Below are 24,823 nucleotides of genomic sequence, written 5' to 3' on the forward strand. Positions count from 1 at the left end.
ACTACAAGAAGTTAACAGAGAATAGTTTGACTAAGAATTAAAACCAACAATTTGCTGCTATTCAAAGTGTAAATGTAAATATCACACAAAATTGTTTTAAATAACTAAGCAGTTTTGCTAATCCTTATATAGACAATCTTCTTTTCATGAGCTGTGTGAGGAAATAAGTACTAACAGAGGCGGGGGGGGGGGTATTTTTTTAAAGGGATAGTTCACCCAAAAATGAAAATTCAGTCTACATTTTCTCATTCTCATGTTGTTCTAAACCTGTATGAATTTCTGTTTTTCTGATGAACACAAAGAAGATATTTTGATAAATGATGGTAAAAACACAGCTGATTGTAACCAATGACTTCCATAGTAGGAAAAAATACTATTAGAGGTATTGTGATAAATGATGAAGAAGATATTTTGATAAACAATATTAAGTACACCATTGACGGTACCCATTGAATTCAATCGTATTTAGTTTTTTCTACTATGGAAGTCAATGGTTATAATCAACTGTGTGCTTACCATCATTTATTAAAATAAATTTTTTGGTGAACTAGCCCCTTAAAGGAAGGAATAAACTTATTGGCTGATTTTAAAAAAAAAGTATCAATGAAAACAATCATTGAGATTTTGTTTAGTCATGTTTAAAATAGGCCTCTACGTAGAAAACAAACCAGAAAACAAATAAAAAAATTTTACAAATACACAACAATGTGTGTGATTTGTTTAATAAAATAAAGTTAAAAAGAAAAGTTTAAAAAAAGAAATGTTTATGTAAGGTCACCATGAAATGGTGTCCCCTTTTCAAAATTACCTAATTTCACTTTCTGTCATAAGGAATGGCGTAGGGGCGTGGCTATCAAAGACTTATTTCAATAGACCCTTTTACTGTTTGTACACAATGATGACATGGCAACATATGCGCGTGCAGTTTGGCAACGGAAGTGTGGCAAGAATCAGCAGTGAAGCAACACAGACAAAGAAAGTTATTTTAAAAAGTTGACTTAACAACTTTTTCAACACACTTACCAGATCCGTGTACTATAGTGGATTGGATAGAAGACGTTAGCAAATGGCCAAATATAAAGTGGCCAGATACATATATACGTATATATTAGTGCAACCAAACACAATAACCAGACACGTTGATGCTGGGAAACCGTTTTAATAAACTTTCTGAGTTGCTAACACGTTAGAACCAATGGGGATTAACACCACTTCAGTTGCCGAAATGTGCGCGCAGGCTATTTGATCACGTGGGCTGTAAAAGGGTCTATAATCCTCCACAACTGACTGCAAATTGGCATTCAGATTTGCCTCGATTTTGTTAGCAACGCCCAACTTCCAATGAAATCAAGTCCTGCCCTAATTTTTTTTCTCATTTCAGAAGCCGTTTTACTCGGATATACTTCACAATATGGAAAACAAGGCAATTGCTACTTCCATTTCAAGGTGACTAACTGATTATAAATTATTATCTTACTGTGTACATTACTTACATGAGTGTTTTTACAAACATTTTTTTAACGTACAGATTAATTATTGGAACAAAACCTTTTAAAAACTGAACTAAACTTTTCAAATATTAAACAACGTAAGCATACTGTATAAACATTGTATTTTATAATATCAACCAGTGGCGGCCGGTGACTTCTTTTTTCGAGGGCGCTCGATGCGATGTTGGTCACAACATGTATGTAGCCCGTCATGTGTGTGGTTCCTTTTTTCAAAATATGTGTTCTGCGCGTCAAGTGATCCTGTGTGCATCACGTGTCTTGTCAAAATAAGTGTCTGCTGCAGATCTAGCGTCTAAAGGGTTAATGATAAAAGAGACGCTTGTGTTTGGCAGATACTCGCATAATCTTGTGCATAATCGAAGTTTACTGTTAAGGGAGTGTCTTGCATGTATTTTGTGAACGTGAGCGTCTCTTTTATCATAAACAGTTTTGACGTGTGTGCAACAGGCACTTATTTTGACAAAACACGTGATGCACATGGTTCACATGATGCAACAAACACATATTTTGAAAACACAAGCAACACACATGACACTCCGAACACATATTTTGAAGCGCCCCTCGGATGAGCAGTCACAAGCGCCACTGATATCAACATGGCCAACATTAAAAAATAAACACTTTAACAGAACAGATTGTGATATAGATTTACAATTACTTAAAACATACAAAAATTGATACACGTGCAAACATATTTAAAACAAAAAGGAGCATAAGCATTTCATGAGATGGCCACATTTGAACAATTAAGACTGGGAATTTGTAAGTCTTGAATGTGGTTACCATTTCCTAAACCATGATTTTGATCTTCAAAGCCATGTTTTGAGTTACAATTCATTGTAAACCGAGTATCATCAGAGATTGTATACATATGAACATCATAAGTCTGCATATCCACTCTGAACATTGGGATAGTGCTGACCATACACATTTCATTTTTGTGATAGTTATTTCCAGTTATCATCCAAATGGCAGAGCACGGCTGAGATTGACATGTGTGATTGTTGGCCTGAATAGTGTGATTGTCATAAACGCTCGGCTCTTTAATTTCACCATCTTTTGCCTTTGGTTGAATGTTATTGGTATGGCTATTCTTCATGACGTGTTCCTCTGGGCTCGCCTTATTTTTAGCTGGTGTGCTACCGCACATGTCAAAGAAGGTCAGGAAAACTGGGATGAAAGTTACGCCGTGGATGAGTCCAAAAAAGATGACTAAGAACATGATTTTGAAGAAGGTTCTAAAGATGTAGTTCTTTGAAGCAGACAGAACAACCACACCAAGAATAGTAGACACGGCCCCCTGCAAAATAGGGTATCCTAAATTGAAAAGGGCTTCCACTGCTTTTTCGTCCGAACTGGGTTTCTTACAGGACACAAAGGCGTATGATATATGAGCAGAGAAGTCGACAGAAAACCCGATACAGACGACAAGTATGATCATGGAGATGGTGTCTAAATTAACATCCCATAATGCCATAAATCCGGTGACTCCAATAATAACAGATGCGATTGAAAATGTAACCCAGAGGGAGCAGAGAGGATTCGGGATGAGCAGGAGAGAAATAATCAACATTACGGCTGTCGTAACTGCGATGTTTTGAATGGTGTTGGTGACTATCACTGCATACTGGTCATGGTAGATAAATGCAGGGTGGTACACCAGTAAGGGCACTGGACACCTCCGTGCCGTGTCTCTTAACTTATTCAACATGTTCATCTCATCCAGGGCTGTGGAGATATTTACCGTCTGTATGAAGAACCGTGATGTGTGGATAGAGTTGTTGGTGAAGTTGACGTCCTGCTTAAACTCCGAATAAAATCTCAGAAACGTCCCTAAATTGTCTTTGAAGACGTGCTCAGCGCTGAGATTCAGTTTGGTGTGATATCCGTAGTGCTTGTAAGATTTAATCCAGGATGTGAATATGTCCTTTTCGATGATAGACAAATTTTTAAACTCTTCGATGCAAGTCTCTAGATCTGCCATGTGCTTTTCATCCCAATATGGAAATTTTTCTCGAATGACGACCATGATGTTGGGTCCATATTCGGAGAAGTAGGCTTTCTCGTCATTGTAGTATTTCACTATGTAAGAATCATCAGCAGCTAAGTTACGAAGATCGATTCCTTCCTGAATCTGGAAGCAGCCGTAAATGCTTATAGCCAAGTAGATGCAATATAACAGAATTGCAAAGACCTTAGTCCACGATTTTGTCAGGAATGGTCCATAATACTTTTTAAAAAAGTGATTCATTGGTTGTACCTCCTCGGTGCCAGTATGGGCATCATAAGCTCCGCCAACGCAACACAGTTCGTACCATTTCGACTGACCGGTCGGACAATCCTCTGGAACTTCATTACAGGTCAACCAGTGCTTGTTGCTGTTCTCACGCCTCCCGTTAAGAACGAGGAATGCTCCGAAGAACGTGATGCTGTAGATGTAGCAGAACAAGATGGAAGTGCTGGTGTACATGCAGAAGGACTGAACCGAGCGGAAGGGCGTCATGAGGCCGATGTAGAAAGCGAGGACGTCCGTAAGCGTAGTGATGGTGATTGAGATGGCCGCCTCTTTATATGTGTTTGCCAGGCGAGTCTCGACACGATCGTGAACATTTGTCTGTTGCCAACAGGAAATGAGGATAAACATGTCGTCCACTCCAATGCCTGTATTAAAACACAGAAAGTTTTGCATTTACTTAAACTTTAGTATGTGTATTTAACAAACAACATGGACATAGATCAATTAAATTCATATTTACGTCTATAGTGCAACACAATGTTACAAGTTTGTAGGAAAGCAGAAAATTGCATTGTATTATTGCATTTTTTCTTAATAAGATGTACATTAGCAATGCTTACTGTAAAAATAACTGCAGCACTTCGACTTCAGGCGCAGTAATATTTACAGAAGTTTGAATGAGAAGGGGAGGAGTCAGGAGTAATGATGTTACTGCGCGCCGAGGTCGAAGTGCTGCAAACTAAGTGCTCTTCCACCATACAATGTAGTTCTCATTTTTATCCACTTAAAAAATTACCACGTTTTACTTTGTGCCACCATACTTACTCTATGTAACAGTCTTTAAATAGGGAAACATGGAAGTGTTTGGTGGCTTCTAAATTCATCCCTGTTTGGATCCTAAGGAATGAATGGAGCAGGCTAAATGCTAACACATTCACGACGCGCTGTACAATGATTAACTGCACTCATTGAAAAACAATAGGTATGTATTAATTTGTTTAAGTTGAGGTAAGAACATAGTAAAATATATAAAAATGGTGGTGTTTTCCTTTAAGACCGTATAAAAGAAACATCCTTGATAACAACAGATCCGCCTAGGAAATAACAGGTATTTTATTTCATGCCAGTCCAGTTTACACTAAATAAACTACTGTAGATATGTAGATAGACACTCCAGGTCACTGCTGTTAATACTATTATGGCAGCTATCATTATACAATAACAACACTGATTTGGCATTAGTACTTTTCCAAGATTGTTACCTAATATCAGGAAAGGTGAATTAGCTACTGTCATGACGAATGGGACTCCAATATGTAACATCATCCCAAAAGAGGAAAGAACAGCCAATCCAGCAGAGAAAACTCCAAAAGTTGCCACCCATACTTTGTTTCTGACACAATCAAACCTGCAGAAATACACATTAACAATACAGTATTATGTAAATATATAGAAATAAAAATACTGGACCAATAAAAGAGGATGCAGAAGAATTGACCTTAAACAAGAAAGAATGGAGAATGCAATGGCAATGACGTATGTGATAGAGAAAAGGGGAATAACATCCTTTGTATTTGCCTCGAATTCCACCTGTCTTGACAAAGATGTGGCGTGGGTAACCTGAGGGAGCAAAAACATCAAGATTACCACACCACCACATTCCTGATTTATGTTATTTAACAGTGACAACACCAGAAACATCTCAACTAAACTTATTTCAAATATGGATAAATTATAACTTTATGCAAAGTTGGCCAACACTTTACGACAAGGCTCCAAGTTGATTACTACTTAGTAGGCAAACCTAGAAAATGTGAAAAAGATCAACCTAGTAACTTAGTTTTGGTAAACCATTCTCTGCAAGCACATGAATAATTAGTGAAATTTGGCTCCCTTTGTGATGTCGTAAGGAGACTTTTTTATAATAATACTGCCCCTTAATCTGCACTATCCAACCACAGCACTGCCATTTAGTGCAGCGAGAAATAAAGAGAGAGAAAATAATTGACAGCACAATTGAGTTTGAGTTGCATCAAACCACCATCATTGTGATCAGTGTTTGCACTTCATCCGCTCATTTGCATTTTAAAGGACACACCCAAAACGGCACATTTTTGTACACACCTACAAAGTGGCAATTTTAACATGCTATAATGAATTATCTATATGATATTTTGAGTTAAAACTTCACATACGTGCTCTGTGGACTTTTTTAAGATGTCAAATAAAGTCTTGTGACATGTCCCCTTTAAATTTAAATTTCAAAATAAAATGTTTTATCTAACATTAACTAATGCACAATAGCATTAACAAATTAACAAACAAATGGTAACACTTTACAATAAGGTTAATTAGTTAACATTAGTTAACTACATTAGTTAACATGAACTAATCATGAACTGCACTTATATAGCATTTGTTAATGTTAATTTCATTTATTACTAATACTTTATTAAAATCTGTTTAGCATTAGTTAATGCACTGTGAACTAACATGCACACACAATGAACAGCTTTATTTCTATTAACTAACATAAACAAAGTTTAATAAAGACTGTAACACATGTATTGCTCATGGTTTGTTCATGTTAGTTAATACATTAACTAATGTTGACTAATAAATCTTATTGTAAAGTTTTACCAAACTCACTAAATATTTATACAGTAAGTAAGAGATATTGTACGGTGTTATAAATGTTGAAAAAATATGTTAATTGTTTATGTAAGCTACTGCATTAACTAATGTGTTTCCAAAATATTTAAATTAAAAATAACCCCCAACCAAAAAATAAATAATTTTTGCAATGGACGAAAAAAATATTTTCTTACCTTAATAAAGTTTAGGGATAAATTGGAGGGAAATACTTTAAGGAATTAATTCAGCCATAAATCTGTTCTGGAGCGATTATGGTCCTTCAGAAAATAAAACAGGCGCACTGCTCTGGCACTTTTAATAACAGACGATTTTACATCCACACCACCAACAGAATAACCCAGAAAAATGTGCGAGAACCCAAAACGAAAGAACGGAAAGGTGAGCTCGGTCTTTTCCACCATTCCTCCATAATATTTATGAATGTCCAGTATCTTGTTGCTTATGCACTTCTTATACCTTCGTGCGCAAAGTCCGTCAAAAGTGAGCACCTCGTGACCCAAGGAAACATTTAGTTTCCTGACTTTCCTGTCTAAAGCGACGATTTCCTGAAACGCAGCATCCATTAGGATGTTGGAGGATGTTGAGACGGCTATGAAGGATGCGTAAACGCCGTCCGTGGAAAGTCTCTGGTTGGAGAAGACCGAATCGTTCAGCGGGAAGTTTTGCTCGACAAACTGACGCTCCAGTTTGGCAGGTCCGTTTACCGGTGTGAATTGGTCCTCGATGTCATTGGCCTCGCGATCCTGTAAGAAATAAAACCCACTGCCCAACACGGCAGATATAAACAGAGGAGATGTGAAGAACCACCACGGATGGGTTCCTACGAATCGGCCGAATCTCTGGAAGCAGATGGAGATGGGCTTCTCCACGCAGTCTGTGGTGCACCCGGCCATGTTCACCGGCATTTTGAGAGATTAAAAAGGTTTAGGGGAAAAACAGAAATGAATTTAAATGAATGTTGAGCAATTCTCCTTTGTTTCCTGATATCTGAAACTGAAGTTTAAACTAGATTGATAAAATTTTATTTTTGAAAATTCGATCAAACTTTACATATTTCATACGGGGTATTTAAAATATCCTGACGCATTTTTGAGTTAATCTTCAGAGATCAAGACCAAAGCGATCACTCGCGAACATTTGGAGCAAAAAGAAAGATTAGGCTATATTTATTATATGGCCTATACCCTGGGTTCACAGAGACAACAGGCTTAGCTAAAGACAGGGCTAGGCCTAAGTTAAATTAAATGTTTAAGTTTTTTTTACATGTCTTAGAAAAAACGTTAATGGTGTGTATAACTTTAAATTCACTGTAAAAAATCTCTGGCAGCAAAGTTGCCAGACGGATTCCGTCAAATTACAGTAAAAAATGTTTTTCAAAATTACATGCAAAAACCGTAAAAATACAGAGAATCTTTTGCAGTCGTAATTCATTAAATTACAGTATATTACTGCTAATAATTGTTATTAAACTGTAAACAGAAAAATCATGTGAAAATACATTAAAAACAATACCTTTCAGGTTCATCTCTGTAAATATACGGCTTTTATTAGTTACTTTATTAAGTTGCTCTGTATTTATAAAGTAATATTCTTTTAAAATACACTTTATCTTTGTAAAATAACTAAAAAGACATGTATGAAAACGTATTAAGTATGTGAAAATACATTAAAAACAACTACCTTTCAGGTTAATCTCTGTAAATGTATGCCTTTATTTGTTACTTTATTGCTCTGTATTTATAGTAATATTCTTTTAAAATACAGTTTATCGTTATAAAATAACTAAAAGACATGTATAAAAACGTAATAAGTATGTAAAAATACATTAAAAACAACTACCTTTCAGGTTAATCTCTGTGAATGTATGGCTTTTATTTGTTACTTTATTAAGTTGCTCTGTATTTATATAGTAGTTTACTCTTAAATATAGCTTATTTTTGCAAAACAACTTAGAACAATGTATAAAAATACTTCAAAAACATTATTATGTAATTAGCAGGCTTTTTAATAAAAAAACAAATATTGCATTTAAAATATATTAATATCAAAGCATTAAGAAAATATCAAATAAAGTGGGTTTAAAAGATAGCTAGTTCTTGAGTAAAACATTCAAAAAGAAGCTTGTTATAAGTTTGAAAGTTACAAAAAAGCTGCTCTACTTAAAAACTTTCTTCTTTTGGAAAACACCTAAAAATAAGGTTTGTAGACTTATATTTTTTCAATTTAAGGTGAACAAACTTTTATTGTTAACACTTAAAATATTTGAACATTTTCATCTTACATTTTTCACTTTAAAGTTGAATTTTTTAAGGTGATCTAACTTTAAGTTTTTACAGTGTAGCTTTTGTATTGTTACATTTGAAACACGTTCATAGTTAGACTACTCTGATAGATCTACTTAAGGAACCTTAGGTATATTCATACTTCTTAACATTATTTTGGAGAACAGTTGGTCAAAAGTAATTAAAAATGGCCAAAGTTGGGTCAATGAAAAGAAACTGCATTTTTGTTTGTAGACATTACATGGTTTAAAATTACATCTAATGCAGATCCAAATAGGATCAAATTAGTGGGCTAATTTTTTAAAATAATTTGAATGAAAAGTATTAAAAATACAGCTTACAAAAAGAAATGAAAATATTTTATGTTTAAAACATTACTTACGTCTCTGCTCTTTGGGCTCCATCAGCACAGAGTGATATGAGAAGAAAATGACATTCAAGTTCATTTATGAACAGAGAGCTCCATTCATGTCATTTAATTACCTCTGTGTTAAATTGACCCAAAAGTGCCTTCACTTCTCAAAGCTTTGATTTACTAACAAGGGATAATTGGGGCTTCACATTATTACCACACAACTTTTTAATGACAGAGCTCTTAGTGTATCAAAAGGTCTACTTAAACTTAAAAATATTTGTATTATTGCAACCATATCACTTTATTCCTGAATAAAATTTAACAAAAACTCCAGAAGGTGGTGCTAGTGATTATATTCAGTGTCACATTGAGTATACTGTTGGGTGTTGCCATGGTAACAGTTCACAAATCGAGAGGTCGTCTTGGTGATTGTGTGTGTTGGTTGGGGGGTGACACAGCTGCCATTCAAGGTTGTCATAGTGACTGTGTGGGGGGAGGTTGTCATGGTAATCAGGTCAAGAGGATGTTGTGATGTAGACTAACCGAGTTTTTATTATCATATACTTTTTATCTTAGTATTTAACAATATTTTTACATAAATGTTTTGATTTTAAATCTGTGACTCCCAGCTAAAGTCATTTTTTGTGATTTACTGTTTTCTACATAAATCATCCTACATAAAGAACATTTAGTGACAATATAACCTTGATATGTTTAATATTTAAAAAATTGAAAATCTCATCATCAGATTACAAGACTTGACAGACATGGTCACACATTGTCACTTTTTTGGGCATAAAAAGTATGGAACAGATAAAAAAATCTTTTATTAGGTCACACCACACCTTTATTATTATAAATTATTATTAAAAATTCAACATTTCATTAATATTAACATACTTACATTGCATTTTTAATTACCTGAGTTTGACATTTAAGACACATAATACTTTAGCAATATAATATAAAAATAAAAAATGTTAAGCAAGCCAAAACCAACACCCGTTTAAAATATTTTTATATTTTATAATTTATAAAGTCCAATATATAATTTTAAATAAAATTTTCAATAATTTTTAGTTGTTCAATATTTGTTCAAGCCCCCCATAGGCAGACTCCAATAACACCCTCAATAGTAACTGATGTTAGTTTTTACTCCCATTCGATACTGAGCATCTTACAGCTGAGTTCCCAGAGGCGCTGGGCCATATCATCATCCAGTGCAGCTTGAGAGCAGTTTGCAGGTGCGCAGTCACTGCATGGAGAGCAAAAGAAAGCTAAATATCTGCTAGCTTCTAATAGACTATTAAAATGTTACTGTAACTACCTAAAACCAAACTTATTAGAAATCGGGGGTTTATGACCTATACTGCATTCAAACATCCTGCTCTCTACTTGTTATTAGAGTTTGGATCAAGATGCGTATTCACTGACCTGTAATATCTGCCGCTTTCTGTGTCCAGTTCAGGTGCCACGGCACAGTAGATGGTAGTCTGAGCTCCTTGCACGGATGTTTTAGTGAAGGGTCGAGCCATCCACATAACAGCTTGTTCAGGTTTACTCAAGTGCCTCCACAGATCAGTCTGCACCACCCCGGGGTGGAGAGCATACGTCGTCACTCCAGTGCCTGAGACATTACACAATTTTAACACCAATTCTAATTTTTATCCTCACACTAACTTTATAACCCAAAAATATACGGAGACAATAAGGCTAAAAACAAACCTTCTAGTCTTTTGGCCAATGAGCGAGTGAACAGAATGTTGGCCAGCTTGCTCTGACTGTAAGCTTTTCGTTTATCATAGCTCTTCTCACTGTTAATGTCCTCCAGGTTGATGGTCCCCCATTTATGTGCCATGGACGATACAGTGATGATCCTGGCGGGTGCTGAGCTTTTTATCAGATCCAATAACAGGTATGTCAACAAAAAGTGACCTATGGGAAAATGTAAACATCTGTGATGACCCTTTCTACATTTGAAGAGCTTACATTTTTGTATGTTTAGGTTAAGTCATTTCACTTTAATTGCAATGAAAATGTTATTAGTCAGTAAACTGAAATGCCTTATTTTCACAAATGTCTCTTTATTTTATTAATATTTAACAAATTTGACTACCCCTCTCCATCCAGTCTCTTTTCCCTGTGCTTTCTGAATAAGGGTAAAACGAAAAATCAGTCAATTCCTAATAAACCCAACTTAACTGGGTAAAAAATAACCTTGACGTATGCATGTCGCCATTCATCCTTTTCTTCTTAAAGGACTTTTGCTGAACGGATTCTGCCTACAAAGTGATATTTCTGAATGGTCTGAGGCCGGGATTAAAGGGATAGTTCACCCAAAAATTAAAATAATGTCATTAATGACTCACCCTCATGTCATTCCAAACTCGTAAGACCTCCGTTCATCTTCTGAACACAGTTTTAGATGTTTTATATTTAATCAGAGAGCTTCTTGACCCTTCATTGAAATTCTACGTACGATATACTGTCCATGTCCAGAAAGGTAATAAAAACATCATCAAAGTAGTCCATGTGACATCAGTGGGTCAGTTAGAAGCATCCAAAATACATTTTGGTCCAAAAATAACAAAAATTAAGACTTTATTCAGCATTGTCTTCTCTTCAGCATCTGTTGTGAAGCGCATGTGCAAGACTAAAGTCACGACGTGGCTGACGTGTTATCTGGTGCGCCCCAGCTGTTTTTTTTAATGCAACGCTTTCTAGAAGCGCATGCGTGAGACTAAAGTCATGTGACTGCAGTGACGTGTTATCCTCAGACATGTTTGCGAAGTTTTTTTCAAACTTACAGCGTGCGTCTCCCTCAGACTGTAAACGAAGCCCGGGCACAAAAAAAAAAGAGCTAGGGCGCACCAGATAACACGTCAGCCGCGTCACTGCAGTCACGTGACTTTAGTCTCGCACATGCGCTTCACAACAGACGCGGAAAAGAAGACAATGCTGAAAAAAGTCATAATTTTTGTTATTTTTGGACCAAAATGTATTTTTGATGCTTCAACACATTTTAACTGATGCACTGATGTCACATGGACTACTTTGATGCTGTTTTTATTACTTTTCTGGACATGGACAGTATACCAGACTTAGATTGTCAATGAAGTGTCAACAAGCTCTCAGACAAAATATAAAACACCTTAAACTGTGTTCCGAAGATGGAGGTCGTACGAGTCTGTAACGACATGAGGGTGAGTCATCAACGACATCACCCTCATTTTTGGGGGCACTATCCCCTTAAGTGGATGTGAAGCAAAGGTATTTGATGAACATATAACGAGTAAGAGTATTCGGTCAAAATCAGATTAAAATTTTTTGACAGAGGTGGTGTTTAGTGGCCTCTGAGCTCTTCATTTACAAATCGAAAAATGGTTTTGCACAAATCATATACACTTACCCATATGGTTCACCCCAATCTGCATTTCGAAACCATCAGCAGTTTTCCCATAAGGACAAACCATCACCCCTGCATTATTGATAAGGATGTTGACTTGTTTCTCTTCTGCAAAAAGACACCACAGTAATGCTTACATTACATCCTACATTTATGCATTTGACAGACACTTTCATCCAAAGTTGCTGACGGTGAGTGCATCACAAAGTATTCATGTTATCAGTCTGTCTGTTTCCTAGTGATTGAACCCATGACCTTTGTGTAACTAATGCAATAATCTACCAACTGATCTGAAGGAACAAAGTTTTCTCAAAGTTATTTATATATTTATTAATTTATAAACCATGTGTGGTTTTAATAATTAAACTCTCTTCTCTTTTCTAAGAAATATTATACAAAAAATTATATTTATTTATGAATATATCTCACCATTATTTATCTTCTCTGCAAATTCCCTGATGGATTTGGTATCTGCCAGGTCAAGTCTACAGGTAACAACATTCTGGTTTCCTGAAGCTTCAATAACTTCCTTCAAGGCTTCATTGGCTTTCTCCATATCCCTGCAGGCCATGATGATCCGAGCACCTGAGGACAAAGCAACAAGCAAGGACTTTGTAGTAAGACGAATTTTATCAACTTTGTAAACTCGCATGAAACTCAATTTGCCAACCTCTTTTCGCCAAGTCTGTGGCAGCGTGTTTGCCAATTCCAGTATTGGCTCCAGTTATTATAACAGTTTTGTTGTCGAGTGTGACATCTGATGACCACGAACGGAATCGGTTTCTAAAAAAAAGGAAATGAGTTATATTTTATTAATCATTTTTTCATTTCCAGCCATTCCATCACGTTTAACAGGTGTTGCTGTTAACCGCTAACCTATGATCACATGACAATATCAAATATTATTGTCAATATGAAACAAAACGCCTTCATACCTCAGTGCTTGCATTTTGTATTGTTTGTTTGTATCAACGCGAAAAAATACTTAAGATGTAGTAGGGTTAGGCAACAATATTCACGCGACTTGTGACGTTTCAGGAAATACAGTAGATCGGTAGTTCGCTATTGGTCTGAGAGAACAAACCCCGCCTTTCTCACGCGTTTCTATTTATTTATTTTATTTTTAATTGTTTATTTTTTTCTTAAAGACGAAAGTATTCTAGAGTTTTATTTCGACTGTAAATATCACTGTTATCTTAAAAATAGAAAAATTAGAGTTAATTTAAAAAAACAAAAATAAATTGATGAAGTGATTCTAGATTTAACCAGCAGATGTCAGCAGACGCATGGCAAAGATTAATTAAATGGAACCTAACCTAAATAGGCTGTTAAACAATTGGGAAGATAGATAGGTCCTGTTGTTGTCCTCGAAGAGTTGTACATGTGCATGGTTTGGTTTGCTCTTTGAATAGTTGTTCTGCTTCCAAAGCATGGAAAGGATTTGATTATTAAAACCACAAATATATACAATACACAAATGGGAAAATACTTATATATAATGTGTGTATGTCTATATATGAGTGTGTGTGTGTGTGTGTGTGTGTGTGTGTGTGTGTGTGTGTGTGTGTGTGTGTGTGTGTGTGTGTGTGTGTGTGTGTGTGTATTTATATTTATAGCTATTTATATTTATATTTATATTTATTGTGTGTGTGTGTGTGTGTGTGTGTACCTGGCATTTATCACAATAGGAATACCAGTATTTTTGTGTATATGTGTGTATATATAAACCATCTGTGGTTTTAATAATCAAACTCTTTTCTATGTTTTGCAAGCAGAATAATTATTGAAAGAGCAAAACAAATCATGTTCATGTACAACTCTTTGAGGACAATAAAAGGATCTATCTGTTGTGATTGTTTCTGACATTTAAAATCCTTATCCTTTTCACTGTAGTAAATTTGGTCACACATGCAGACATTTAAACCAGGAAGTGAATTGTCAGCAATCAGATGACTGTTAAGTAAACATTTCCTTCCCATGATTCAGACAAGACAAGACAGTCACTGAGAGAGAGAGATAGAAAGAGCTATAATTAAATCACCTCTGATTAAAACACATGTATAACATGACACATTTAAAGTTTTTCTGAATTGCTAAACCCCACTCTCTGAACTAAATCCCCAGTGGCCTTAACGCAGTCATCAAACCATTCACTATTTTAGGAAAACCTTAAACAAGTTTAGGTTATTGGACACTATTTGCAAAACTCATGCATTTTTTTTTTGCAAAACTTTAAACACGATCAGCAAAAGTTAAACACAACTACAACACAGTTATCATCGACTAATCAGAACAAATCAACCATTTTCACGCTTCTTTCTAATTATGTTTTTTTTTACCAATTGTACACAATAGAAACCAGCTCAGAGTGTATGGGTGGGTGATACAGGTGGGTCGTATGTTTATATACCAACAATGAATGGAAACAATATGAGAGGAAAAGAAGGAAGATGATACTGTAGATGAAGAGAAAGATTATGAGGACGAGCAGGACCCCAGAGGAAATGCAAGAGGGTTTTCAAGAGGATTTATACTCTGTTTATTGGCAAGGGACAAAGTTATCTGTGATGTGGATGGAGGCTTATGTTCAGACAGATGGGATACTGAAACAGAATAAATTTGATATTGCAGTTGTAACATGATTTTTTTGGGGATTATTTTGGATTTGGCAGTTGGACTGCTGAGTTTTGACAGAATGCATATACAGATATTCACAATGAACTATTACTGTACTTGCAGTACTTACAATATATTCACTAAACTAGTTATTACATCAGTGTTTTGCGTAAAACATAGCCTATGTTGTTCTGTGTGTTATTATACTGTAACGATAGTGTCTAATGAATGCTCTTGTTGTGTGTATGTTCTGAAATCACTGTTTGATTCTGAGCGTGGCAATTTTCTAAATAACATTGTTAAACCAACTTCACTTTGTACAAGCCCTTTTACGCTGATTTATTTGTCAAGAATCAATGCACAATATAGGTAAAAGGTAGGACGAACCAGAATGCTTTATTGCATAGCACAATAGCCAGGCTGTCACCTCTTTAACACATGATTTATGAGTGAGCTGCAGAGTCAATGAAAGATGTGCTTTCCTGACCCACACATTATAATACCAGTTATTTAACCAGTTTCTATAATTAGACAGTGTGCACTTTTAGATATGGGCTATTCTGTCTGTTGCTTGGTCTGTCAACATAGTCTGTGTCTGTTAACAACAAGGTTTCAGAATAAAAAGAAAATGATCTGCGTAAAACCATTGTGCATGCAGGTATCTTTACTATTAGAGCATATAATGTAGTGCTTGCAACACCAAGCGCACATACTGATAGGTTTAAATGCACTGTAAGTTGTTTTAGATAAAAGCATCTGCTAAATGCATAAACGTAGGTGTAGTATATACTAAAGGAGGTGAGGATGTACTCTGTCATAAATCAGATTACGACTGTAAATGTGTTGAAATATAATCTCTCATTTACATTTAGCATTATAAACAATATTGACCGCCCTTATTAATATTTTTATCTTATAAGATTTACCCTTAGAGACTCACAAACAGAGTGTCACAAATTTGCAATATGTTTTTATTAACCCTTAAATGCACGATATGTATTAATAAAAAAATTAATTATGATATACAGTATTTATATCTTAGATCCAGAATAGATACTCATCTCTAAACTTTGTCATTAGTATAAAATTGTCCTAATACTTTAACAGTTATGCAATGTCACTATATTTTAACTTTTTATTTGTCATCACACAGATTCCAAAAAATACACACGATAAGATTATGCCGTTTTAAAGACTCAAGATATGCATTTGAGGGTTAAAAAAAACGTTTTGTATATCTATGTTATAACATGTTTAGTAAAATATTTCTTCAAAAGGCTTCAAAAATGTAATGCTGGGCTTTTGTAGTGAACACGTTTTAAAGATCCACTGAGTAGATTTTTAGTGGTGAGACTGTGAATTGCAACCAACGGCTCAGTCCACAGCTCGCCCCTCCCTTTCGAAAAGCGTGGTGAAGCTACGGTAGCCGGCACACGATAAAGATGTCATCGTCTGAGACGACATAGTGACAAAACTTACTTTAGCATTTAAAAAGTATCCACTGATAACATACTAAAGGCTTTTCTAAGACATCATACACCTATACGTAAAATTACAAAAAAAAAGGTTTCTGTAATTTATTGTGACCGTTATTTTACGGTATTTTTACCGGGGTTTTTTTTTTTACCTTTTTTTACAGCGTTAATGTAGAATTACAGAAAAAACTGTATTTTTTATCACGGAAAATGTTGCTAATTTTTTGTGGCCGTTATTTTATGGTATTTTTCCGGCACCCTAGCTGCCAAAATTTTACACACTTAATGATTTTTTTACAGTGGTAATGTAAAATGACAGAATACAAATATTTTTGTATCGCGGAAAATTTCAGTAATTTATTGTGACTGTTTTTTTATGGTATTTTCCAGTGTTAATGTAAAATAAAAATAAAAAATTATCGCGTAAAAATATCTGTAATTTATTGTGATCGTTATTTTACGGTATTTTTCCAGCACCCCAGCTGCCGGAATTTTACTTTTTTTTAGCCTACAGATTTTATATGTGTTCATGTAATATTACAGAAAAAAACTGTATTTTTGTATTGCGGAAAACTTCTGTAATTTATTGTCACCGCTATTTTACGGTATTTTTCGGGCACCGTTTTTTAAATGTTTTTTTACAGTGTTTAAATAAAATTACAGAAAAAAAAGTTTTGTATGGCAGAAAATTTCTGTAATTTATTGTGACCGTTATTGCACTGTATTTTTCTGGCACCCCAGCTGCCGGAATTTTACCGTTTTTTAACTGATTTTTTTTTACAGTGTGTCAGTTTGTCATGCTCATATTAGTCTCTACTTAGCTTCAAAAAAGCTAATCTTTCTTTCATTTTTGTTATTAGTGGTTGTATATTGTGTGTTTTTCCGTTAGTCATTAGCTTAGTCACTATATTAATAAGGTCTTTTGTCACATCATTTTGAGAAAAGGGTCTATTATGTTGCTGCTGACATTAGCGAGCAGCGACATAATGAACCTTTTCTCAAAATGTCAGCGTGTCAATGCATGATGTATGTATTCTGCAAGTTTCTCATAGATCGAGCATTGTTCATTTATTCTTTATACCTTTACATCAATCATTATCATCTATGTCAGTCACTTTAGCTTTTTGTGTTTGTTTTGAGAAATAATAGATGCTGAGGATTTCAGCTCTGTGTCAACAATTTAAGAGTTTTATATGGCAGTATATCGAGATGTGACACTTTGTATTTTAAGATCATATTGATTTTTGGGAAATTCTACTGAACCTAAACACCCACATGCCTACAAAAACAGAACAGTGTAGCCTATTATAAACCTCAATTAAGTTAAAAGAGTTATATGCTAAACCATAATTTACCACAGCTTGCGATGGCGCCTATGTAATTCAGAGTTCTGAGCGAAATCTCTCACACACATCAGAAGATTTTCCAATTGTGACCTTTGAAATGACACACATAATGGAAACGGTTCATTGGAAATGGTCAACAGGAGCCTATTAGTTCATCAAACAGGGGAAAATTCAATTCAATTCTTTTTAGCAAGCAGACACAATGCATCTCCCTTCACACGATTTTCTGGTTTTCAACCTGGTGTGTTTCAGAAACGTCCCAGGTGCAACTGACCACACGATCCCTTTCCCCCCGAGATTAAATTACCAGCAGTAATTCCTCTTAATCCCACCTGCTTACTGTCTAAGTAAAACAGATCACCTCAATAACAAACTACTAAAATGGCCTTGTTGTGTATGCATGTAGTTCCTGCATCACTTTTTTTAATGGTGCATGAAGCACATTTTAAACACATGACCTGGGTTATTTTAATACTAGTATGCAGGAGTTAACATTATAGGTCAGACGCATTGAACTGTAACTCATGTCTGCAGGGCCCCGCCCACTGCTGTGAATATTTATGTGCCAGTTTAGCACTGCTGTGTATAAGATGCCCGATCTTTTGAGAAATTCTGGTACGACGAGGATAAAAGTCAAAACTGTCAATGTAACAAAGAAATAAGAGAGTAATCACTACTAATACTAAACTAACTGAAAGGTCAAACGTCTATGAACTTGTCACCTTTCACAGTCATCTGCTGCACCATTGGACAACATGTTGGGTAGCAACCAGCACACCCGAGTATACAGACGGATCGAGGCGTGATAAGCAAGATCATACTGGATTCAGCTTTAATATTTTATTCACGCTTATAACTCCTTAATGTCTGAGTCTTAATGTATGCTATAACTCTGTTAAATTACATAAAATAAAATGGTTGCCTTATTTGAGCTACATTTAGTTTTTATCTGAAGTGACTGAACACCTACACTAATGGGAATATCTAAACCTTAAAATAACCTCCTAATGTTTATTAAATTGCATGCTTATTAAAATGTTTAGCACCTTGTTTGTTTGAAATAATCAGGAATAGGACGGAGGGTGGTTTAGAAAGTTGTTTAGGGAAAAAAAATTGGTTTGGGTGTAGCACAGAGCACTGGCGTCACATGGGGGATAGTCGTGTACAAAGTCTCTGAGATAATCAAAAGGAAAACACAAACTTTTCCTGTCTCGGGACAAATATATGTCTACTAAGCTTTTCATCCTGCTTAAAAGTTTAGATAATAGTGGACAAGACAGGTAAAGGCTGACAGATCTATTGTAATTGTACTGTGAAGTTTTATTTCTGAAGTACTTGTTTTGTCACCATGACTAATGCAACGCTTTATCCAACTTAAGATACAAGATTGCACATGTAGAACATGGGAACGTTTTCCTTTGCTGCAGTATTAATGTTCGGCATTTTCAAAAGCCATGAGCAAAGGAAACAAACCTCATGACCTCGTGATATTGATCTTTATTGAAGGTTATACTGCAATTCAGGTCAGTAGTCACTCACACAACCTCAAATTGACTGGTAATGTTGCCAATCAATTGTACATACACTCTAAAAATGTCTGGGTTATTTTTAAGCAATGTTGTGTAAATATTAGACACAAAACATCCTGGGTTAAAATTGACCCATGGTTGCATAACAACAACCCAACACTAGGTCATGTTTAACCCAGCATGTGTTCTGTCCAATATTTTGCCATTATGGGTTAAAAATAACTTTCAGAGAAGTGATACAATTTTGTACTTTTAATTGCTTTTAAAGTTTTGTAAGGACACATCAGGGACTATTGTGGACTGTGTTTGGCAACTGGACCAGAAACACAACTAGAAAAATCAGTATGTTTATCCTGTACTCTTAAAAATACTTTCAGGCTTTGTTTTCCACTCAGAAATAGTTTAGTTGTTTTGTGATGTATACTGTTGTACTAAGTCACATAAATTTTTAGAATACCATGTATTTTTTAGGTAAACAGCACGGTACATGAACAATACAATCATTTAATACTATGGCATACTGTATACCAATTGTTACCATTAATACGTTGTAGATTGGTTTTAAAACTCATCATACAAATGTTGTTAAAAAATACAATTCACAGATTAATATTGCCACCGTTTTGAAAGGTACAGTTTCCCTTACAAAGAAATCAGAGCATTAAAGTATACAAGTTGAGTCATAATAAATAAAGTGAAGTGACACAGGGAATAAGTATTGAACACACTTTATTTAATACTTTGTAGAAAAGCCTTTGTTGGTGATTACAGCTTCTAGACGCCTCTTGTATGGAGAGACCAGTCGTCTGCATTGTTCAGGAGTGATTTTGCCCATTCTTCCACACAAATGGTCTTTAAATCTTGAAGGTTCATTGGGCCTCTTTTCATTTTCAGCTTTCTGGTAGATGGCAGCAGATTTTTATCCAGAATGTCCCGGTACATTTCTCCATTTATCCCGCCTTCAATAATATGAAGTCTGCCAGTACTCCTTGTTGAAAAGCAGCCCAAAACCATGATGCTTTCAACCCAAACTTTTAACTGTTGATATGGTGTTCCTGGGGTGGTGGGCAGTGCCTTTTCTTCTCCAAGCATGGTTTGTAGAATGACTGCCAAAAAGTAAAATTTTGCTTTCATCTGACGATACTATAGTCTCCCAATTCTTGCTTCTCCAAATGCTGTTTGGCATACTTTACCAGAGCCTCAACATGCTTTTTATTCTGAAATGGAGTATTGCGTGGGAGCATGCATGGATGCCATAGGGGGTTCAGTGCATTGCTTATAGTTTTCTTTGAAACAACAGTACCTGCTGATGCAAGGTCTTTCTGAAGTTCTGCCCGAGCTGTTCTTGGCTCTTGAAAAACTCTCCTGATTATTCTTTGGACTCCTCGGACAGGGATCTTACGTGGAACACCTGATCGTGGCCGGTTTATGGTGAAGTGATGCTCTTTCCATTTTCGGATAATGGCCCTCACAGTTTGGAAATGCACCTATAACCATTCCCATCAAAATGCTTTTTAACGATAAGATTGCGAAGATCTTGAGATAGTTCTTTGCTTTTACCCATCTTGAAATCTTTCCTGTGTGCCTCCTAAGTAATGGGAGGTCTTTATAGTCCATCAGTTAGGACTAAAGCAGCTGATATCAATTAGTACTGGTGGTGGCAGGGTTTCTCTCTCAATATTGACAGATTTCAGGTGATCTCTTGGCTTTCTATGTAATTTTGCACCTTGTTCTCTTCATGTGTTCAATACTTATCTTTATCCTTTTGTCATTTCACTTTATTTATTATGACTCAACTTGTATACTTAAATGTTCTGATTTCTTTGTATGAATTCAATATTTGGCTTGATGGCTACATCTGGTGGAAATTTTGTGTCAATAGCCCACTTAGAAATCCCCTTACTGATAAAATGCTGATGTGTCAAATACTTATTTTCCCGCTGTATATATATGTATATATATATATAGATAGACAGCAGCAGTGTTAATGTCCACTTCCGTCAGTAATGAATCATGATGAGTTGATCTATACATACAGATGCCCACATTATTTGCTTTATTGTGCAGGATGGAAACTGATCAGCATCTTTCCAAGGCTCTGTGGTTTAGCAGAAAGGCGAGCAAGCATCTATCTTTAGTTCTCACCTCTCGCTCACCTCTCAAGTTTTGACATAACATCATTTCTATTGGCTTTCATCTTCTAGTATGACCAGGAGTGGTTTGCCTCTTTAAGCTTTCTGTAGTCTGTTGTAAAATTCATTAGGTAAAAGGTGTGTCGGGAAAATTATCCTAATAAAATTAATGTTTTAAAAAAATGTTTCTTTTCAGAAGAAGAATGATTCACATCAAAACCAATTTTCACATGCATAAAGACTTTAAATCTGACGCCGTTGATTCATTTAAATCCCTTATGCTCGAGAAGAGGCGGCTCCTCATTGACTTCATCATTAAATCAAAAGACACTTATTAGTTTAAATGAGTGCCTTTTATATAAAAGAATAGTAATTGTTTGTTTTAATCAAAGTTTACAAAGTTCAAGATACTAACCCTAGGTGATCAGGTTTGTGTTTAAAAAGCACAACATAGCAGTGAAGATGTTTATCTGAGATTGATCTTAAAATAAAAATATTGTGTTTATCTAATGCAACTCCAATGCAACGCTAGCCACAGTGTTTAATAACCAACTACTGTAGTAAAAGCCTGCTAACTGTGTTTAAAACAGACGTCATATCTGTGAGGGACTGAAACAACCTTCAGATGTCATTGATTTGGATTTAACTAAGATGCTTACTGCACTGTGTTCTGCATAAAGATAATGAGATCTGTCCTCTTTGTAGATGAAATAGAACAGATATCCCAGACCCATAATTTGGGTTGATGAGGTTTCACTTTCATCAGAAATTACCACAAAGATCCTTATTGTTTTAGAACTGGTGCTGTGAATTTTAGCCATTTGTGACCAAGTCTGTATAGTAAAAACCCAACTAAAGTCATTTATTTTTGTTATTTAAAGGGGACATTCCCTGAAAATCAGACTTTTTCCATGTTTAAGTGCTATAATCGGGTCCCCAGTGCTTCTACCAACCCAGAAAACATGAAAAATATCAACCCTGTAATTTTGTTTTGGTAAGGCTCTCTCTGCAAGCATGTGAATATATACTGTAGGTTATACGGATTTCGCTCCCCCCATGACGTAGTAAGGAGATCTTATTAAAATAATACCGCCCCTTCATCTGCGCTATCCAACCATGACGCGGCCTCACAAGTGCGAGGGACAGAGAGAATGACTGACAGCACGACGCATTTGTATTCCATCAAACACAAACAGTAGCCTACAATCTTATAACTTGTAGTTTTAATGGTCTTTCTAAAGGTTGAAGATGAGGATTAACGTTACCTTTGGTTCAACGCGACAGTTCACTTTCATCAATACAAGTATGTTGTTTAATATATTTCTCTGAAGTTTATATGAATGAACACGAGGATTAATGCACTGCATGAGAAAGAGTGAGAGAACAACGCATATTCACTATCATATACATTAAGCATAAATATGTTGTTTAATGTTTCTCTCAAGTTTCAAATGAATACGAGGAGTCACAAGACAGAGAGTGAGAGACTGACAGAAACGCGAATGTGTTCAATTTCATTTGATCTGTTTCTCTAAAGTTTAAGCATTAAGTGTGTTGTTTTATTACAGATCATTTAAATGTGCTTGTGTGGTTTGGTCAAAAAGTAAACTTCTGAGTGCTTCTGGACGTGTATTTTATTGTAACATGCTGAAAATCATTGTGAATGTTTAAAACACTATGAGACCTAAAAGCTGATGTATTTAGTATGCATAAAACAGATGATTGACTTTTTAAACTTGTTCAAATATATAATGCTAACACGGTCTCACACCCATGGCGTCAATATTTGACGACACTTGACCATGCGTCAATATGTTGACGCGGAGGGTATACCTTTCGCGTCATTTTTTGACGAACTGGGGACTTCAATACTATTAGGTACGCGAAATTAAACAGTTGTCGCCTGGCATTGGGGTTAGGGAAAGGTTTGGGTAGTGATGTCATTATGTAAATCTAACCCTAAACCTACGCGAAAATGGTAGAAAATGGTAAGAAAATAGGAAAGAGAATGCAACGGACTTAATAGTATTGAAGTCCCCAGTTCGTCAAAAAATGACGCGAAAGGTATACCCTCCGCGTCAACATATTGACGCATGGTCAAGTGTCGTCAAATATTGACGCCATGGGGTGAGACTGGGTTGTAATGTTGAACATCGCTTACTAACTTCTTTCGTGAGAGAATCTCCCTCTTGATGCTCTGTCTTGTCTACGCGCTTGAGGCTCCGCCCACCTGAGTAGCTCATTTGGAGGGGATACACACAAAAACGGTGCATTTTTGCTCAGACCCATAAAGTGCCTATTTTAACATGCCACAATAAATTACCTATATGGTATTTTGAGCTAAAACTTCACATATGTACTCTGGGGACATCAAAGATTTATTTAATATCTTTAAAAAATGTCTTGTGGAATGTCCCCTTTAATGTTTTCCAGATAAACCAATCCTATATAATGAAAAAGAACATTCTGTTAAAATACAACCTTGATACCTGAAATACTGAATGAGTAAGGCCATGTCAAAGATTGAAATGAGAAATCAATAATTGAAATCAAACTTTGAAGCTCCTAATCTCATTATTATAACCTGGATTAAGTCACATACGTTTTTGTTTTTTTCTGAAGCAGAGCTGAACTCAGTGTGCAAAGTGCATAAGTGCTATTGAACTGAATGAATTATCAAAATAATAACAACAATACAATCCATTGTTACTCACTAAGCCTCTTCTGATGTCAAGAAGTGGTTTGAATCTAAACTGAAAATGCTTATATTGAATTGCATCACTATAGTTGATAATTTCATTATGTTGTGTAAGATTAGGACAGTGGTCTCCAAAATGGTGCCATCGGGGACCAGGTTGCCCACACAGAGTCTGTGAGTTGCCCATCAAAGCAAATTCTATTAAATGTATTTATTAAATTTTTTTAAAATTAGCTTGGATTCCTTTATGCAAGTATACATTTTAAACAATAAAAAAATGAAATAAATTAAAGTAAAACAAAAAAGTTTCGGGTAGACTACATAAAAAAAATTAGCCTTCCAGATTGTTTTATCTATGTGGTAGCCCTTGCTCACAAAAAATTGAAGACCCCTGCATTAGGAAGTAGGCTAATGAAAATGCATTTTCTCAACTCGTTTTCTCTATAATTTGATATCGTAATCCTGTACAGCGTTGTAGTTGACAACACCCATTGCACTGTGCCTAAAATTGATTAAAAAAAATGTCACCGCCAACTTGATCGCATTTGTGCTTTGGTGAATTTTAGGTCTTGTTTGTGGGTG

At 35.5% G+C, this 24,823-nt stretch overlaps 2 protein-coding genes across 2 annotated transcripts; both read right to left on the reverse strand.

Annotated features, from left to right (window-relative positions):
• Positions 1-2,232: 2,232 nt before the first annotated feature.
• Positions 2,233-7,413, reverse strand: ptchd3a (patched domain containing 3a). Its single transcript, XM_073863878.1, is given in 4 exon segments — positions 2,233-4,172; positions 5,010-5,155; positions 5,246-5,367; positions 6,576-7,413. Coding segments are annotated over 4 exon segments (2,940 nt in total). The 5' UTR covers positions 7,308-7,413.
• Positions 7,414-9,894: 2,481 nt separating this feature from the next.
• On the reverse strand, positions 9,895-13,535 carry rdh12l (retinol dehydrogenase 12, like). Its single transcript, XM_055182946.2, has 7 exons — positions 13,381-13,535; positions 13,116-13,228; positions 12,875-13,030; positions 12,449-12,553; positions 10,765-10,974; positions 10,474-10,666; positions 9,895-10,294 (listed from the first exon to the last, which is right to left on the reverse strand). The coding sequence occupies exons 1-7, from the start codon at positions 13,392-13,394 to the stop codon at positions 10,192-10,194; spliced, it is 894 nt and encodes a 297-aa protein (XP_055038921.2). The 5' UTR covers positions 13,395-13,535; the 3' UTR covers positions 9,895-10,191.
• Positions 13,536-24,823: the final 11,288 nt, after the last annotated feature.

Source organism: Misgurnus anguillicaudatus, chromosome 25 (assembly GCF_027580225.2).
Source record: "Misgurnus anguillicaudatus chromosome 25, ASM2758022v2, whole genome shotgun sequence".
Taxonomy (NCBI): domain Eukaryota; kingdom Metazoa; phylum Chordata; class Actinopteri; order Cypriniformes; family Cobitidae; genus Misgurnus; species Misgurnus anguillicaudatus.